Source organism: Argentina silus (genome assembly GCF_951799395.1).
Source record: "Argentina silus genome assembly, chromosome: 22".
In the NCBI taxonomy this organism is placed as follows: Eukaryota; Metazoa; Chordata; class Actinopteri; order Argentiniformes; family Argentinidae; genus Argentina; species Argentina silus.
This window is the reverse complement of record NC_139676.1, coordinates 14,354,026-14,356,525: the sequence shown is the minus strand read 5'-3', so window position 1 is coordinate 14,356,525 and position 2,500 is coordinate 14,354,026. Positions and strand designations below refer to the sequence as shown.

Here is a 2,500-nt window from a genome sequence, read left to right as displayed (position 1 = left end):
GAGGTGGAGAGAGAGAGCGAGAGGGAGAGAGATTGAGAGAGAGAGAGAGAGGGAGGGGGAGAGAGAGAAAGGGATAGATAATGCAAACAACGTATTTGCTGCCATCTATTGGGTGAAAGTTTGTAAGAAAGGGCCAGGACACGGTATTTCCTTCCAATAACAAAGCAACTTTATTCAAATAATCCGTTTGTCAAGTATTGTCTCGATTGTATGACGCATCAAATCGAATTTCTAAACTCGAGCAGGCCTATTAATATTGTTTGAATCATGTCTATTGAATTGAATGTATTCTTCCTGAATGCTTATTACATAATTACGGCTTTATAATACATTCATTACTCCAAACGCGCTGGAAACGCCCATGTAGGGATTTCTCCTCACCGATTGGACGCAGACAGGCCACTCTAAGTGTTTTGATTGGGCCGCCAGGATCCCATTCCCCGCAGAGATTCTAGCCAATCACGTTACGGGAAAGTTCATCTGCGGAAGAGACACCGACGAGACAGGCGAGAGAGATGCGACTGAAATGAAAGTTAGCAACCCCGGCTAGCCACTGGACAATGCCCGCACGCCTTTAAGGAGCAATCCCCTCTCTCGTCATGGACCGTTTTAAGAAGGCAGGATACCGGAGAACGCCGTGGATGTTGGTGAGCGTCCTTTTCGCGACAACATGCCTCGAATCGATCCGTGCCTTCGGCCAGAGTCAGGACAGCGAATTCACCTTCCTCCTCCCAGGCGGAAGCACCGAGTGCTTCTACCAAACTGCGACGAGGAACGGTACGATGGAGGTCGAGTACCAGGTAAAACAACCTCATCAGTCGGTCTCAGCCAGTTTACAGAGAGTCGCCTTGTGACTTCCCACATTCGCCTCTTCCGCCAATCTGACATGTGTCCCTCTCTGTGTGTAGCTAGGTCACCTGTAGAGGCGCCTTTCTTTGGGCTTAGCAAAGTTGATTAGCTGGCTGATTTAGACGTATGTAGCCACAGCCAGGGACGCTGCTGGGAGTCAACAAAACGGCCCCGCAGCCCACGGATCGACCGGCCCACCGCGAGGTCTCCCGGTGCTCCGGATGGCCAGTCCGCTGCTGGCCACGCTACAGCCAGGCTCCGGGGTTAGAGAGCCGGCCACTGCATGGTACTACTGTCAAGCTGACGACGGTGATTCCACGGTGTGGATCGCAAGGATGCCGTTAGGACCTGACCGTTCAGGGACGAGAGGAAAACTAGATGATCGTGAGGATGCCGTTAGGACCTGACCGTTCAGGGACGAGAGGAAAACTAGATGATCGTGAGGATGCCGTTAGGACCTGACCGTTCAGGGACGAGATGACGGTGTCTTGCAAGCTAGCAGCTGTTATGTAAACTCACCCCATGAGGAAGCTAAACCTAGTTGTACACTTCCTCATTGAAACCCACTGGGCTCAATGTATGTTATTTAATTTAGTAAGGCGCGTTATTTAGCTGTTTTTCATGATTAGTCTCTCCCTTTGTCTCCTCTGTGTATTTTACACATGCCACCCATAGTAGGCTGTAGCCCACGTAACCTCGACAGGTACTGGGACTGTGTCTCATGTTTGTTTAGGAGGTGGGTCAAGGGTTAAGGAGCTCAAGGGTTGAGTGCTCAAACTCTTAAATGAAGGACTGAATGACAAACATCCTGCCTCACATCCTACCTCACTCTGACACGTGTGTCTGCGTGCGTGTGTGACAGATGTTAGCTGTGTGTGTGTGTCCGTGCGTGCGTGCGTGCTTGTTTGTTTGTTCCAGTTCCCACAAGTGATTGCTTGTGGTGCAACATTATTAAAATGTTGACCGTGTGTGTTCCCCCAGATGATAGCTGTCTCTCTGTGTGTGTGTGTTTGTGTGTGTCAGGTGAGGTGACTCTCTGTATTTCTGTGTCTGTGTCTGTGTTTGTGTGTCTGTGTGTGTGTGTGTTTGTGTGTGTGTGTGTGTGTTTGTGTGTGTGTCAGGTAAGGTGACTCTCTGTATTTCTGAGAGCAGTACAGAAGTAGCACTAACTAATGGCAGACTAGGCTCTGAGTAAACAAGAAAACTGGAGACTTACTTGAACGTTGCGTGCTGATGTGTGATTGCTTGTGATGGTACTTGACGTGTGTGTGTGTGTGTGTGTGTGTGTGTGTGTGTGTGTGTTCCAGTTCCTCCAGGTGATAGCGGGTGGTGCTTCACTTGTGTCTATTCTAATGTGTGTGTGTTCCCCAGGTGATAGGAGGTGCGGGTATGGATGTGGACTTCACCATCCTCTCTCCCCACGGCTTCCAGCTCATCTCAGAGTTCCGTCGCTCAGACGGGGTCCACATGTGAGTGCTGCCTCCTGATTGGTCCATTCCACTCAATTCCTGTTTGTCCCCTCCCTGTGATTGGTCTGTTCTTCCGTATTGTTCCTTCCTCACCTCTCTGTCCCCTTCTCTCTCTCTCTCTCTCTCTCTCTCTCTCTCTCTCTCTCTCTCTCTGTCCCCTTCTCTCTCTCTCTCTCTTTGTC

General features: G+C 50.1%; 1 protein-coding gene across 1 annotated transcript in view; it reads left to right on the top strand.

The window, feature by feature from the left end:
* The first annotated feature begins 305 nt into the window (after positions 1-305).
* The window catches only part of tmed1b (transmembrane p24 trafficking protein 1b), an 8,279-nt gene continuing 6,084 nt past the window's right edge, over positions 306-2,500 (top strand). The window contains exons 1-2 of the mRNA XM_083693473.1: positions 306-800; positions 2,221-2,318. Coding sequence (XP_083549599.1) covers positions 600-800; positions 2,221-2,318 — 299 coding nt within the window. The 5' untranslated portion in view covers positions 306-599. The remainder of the gene's footprint in view (positions 801-2,220; positions 2,319-2,500) is intronic.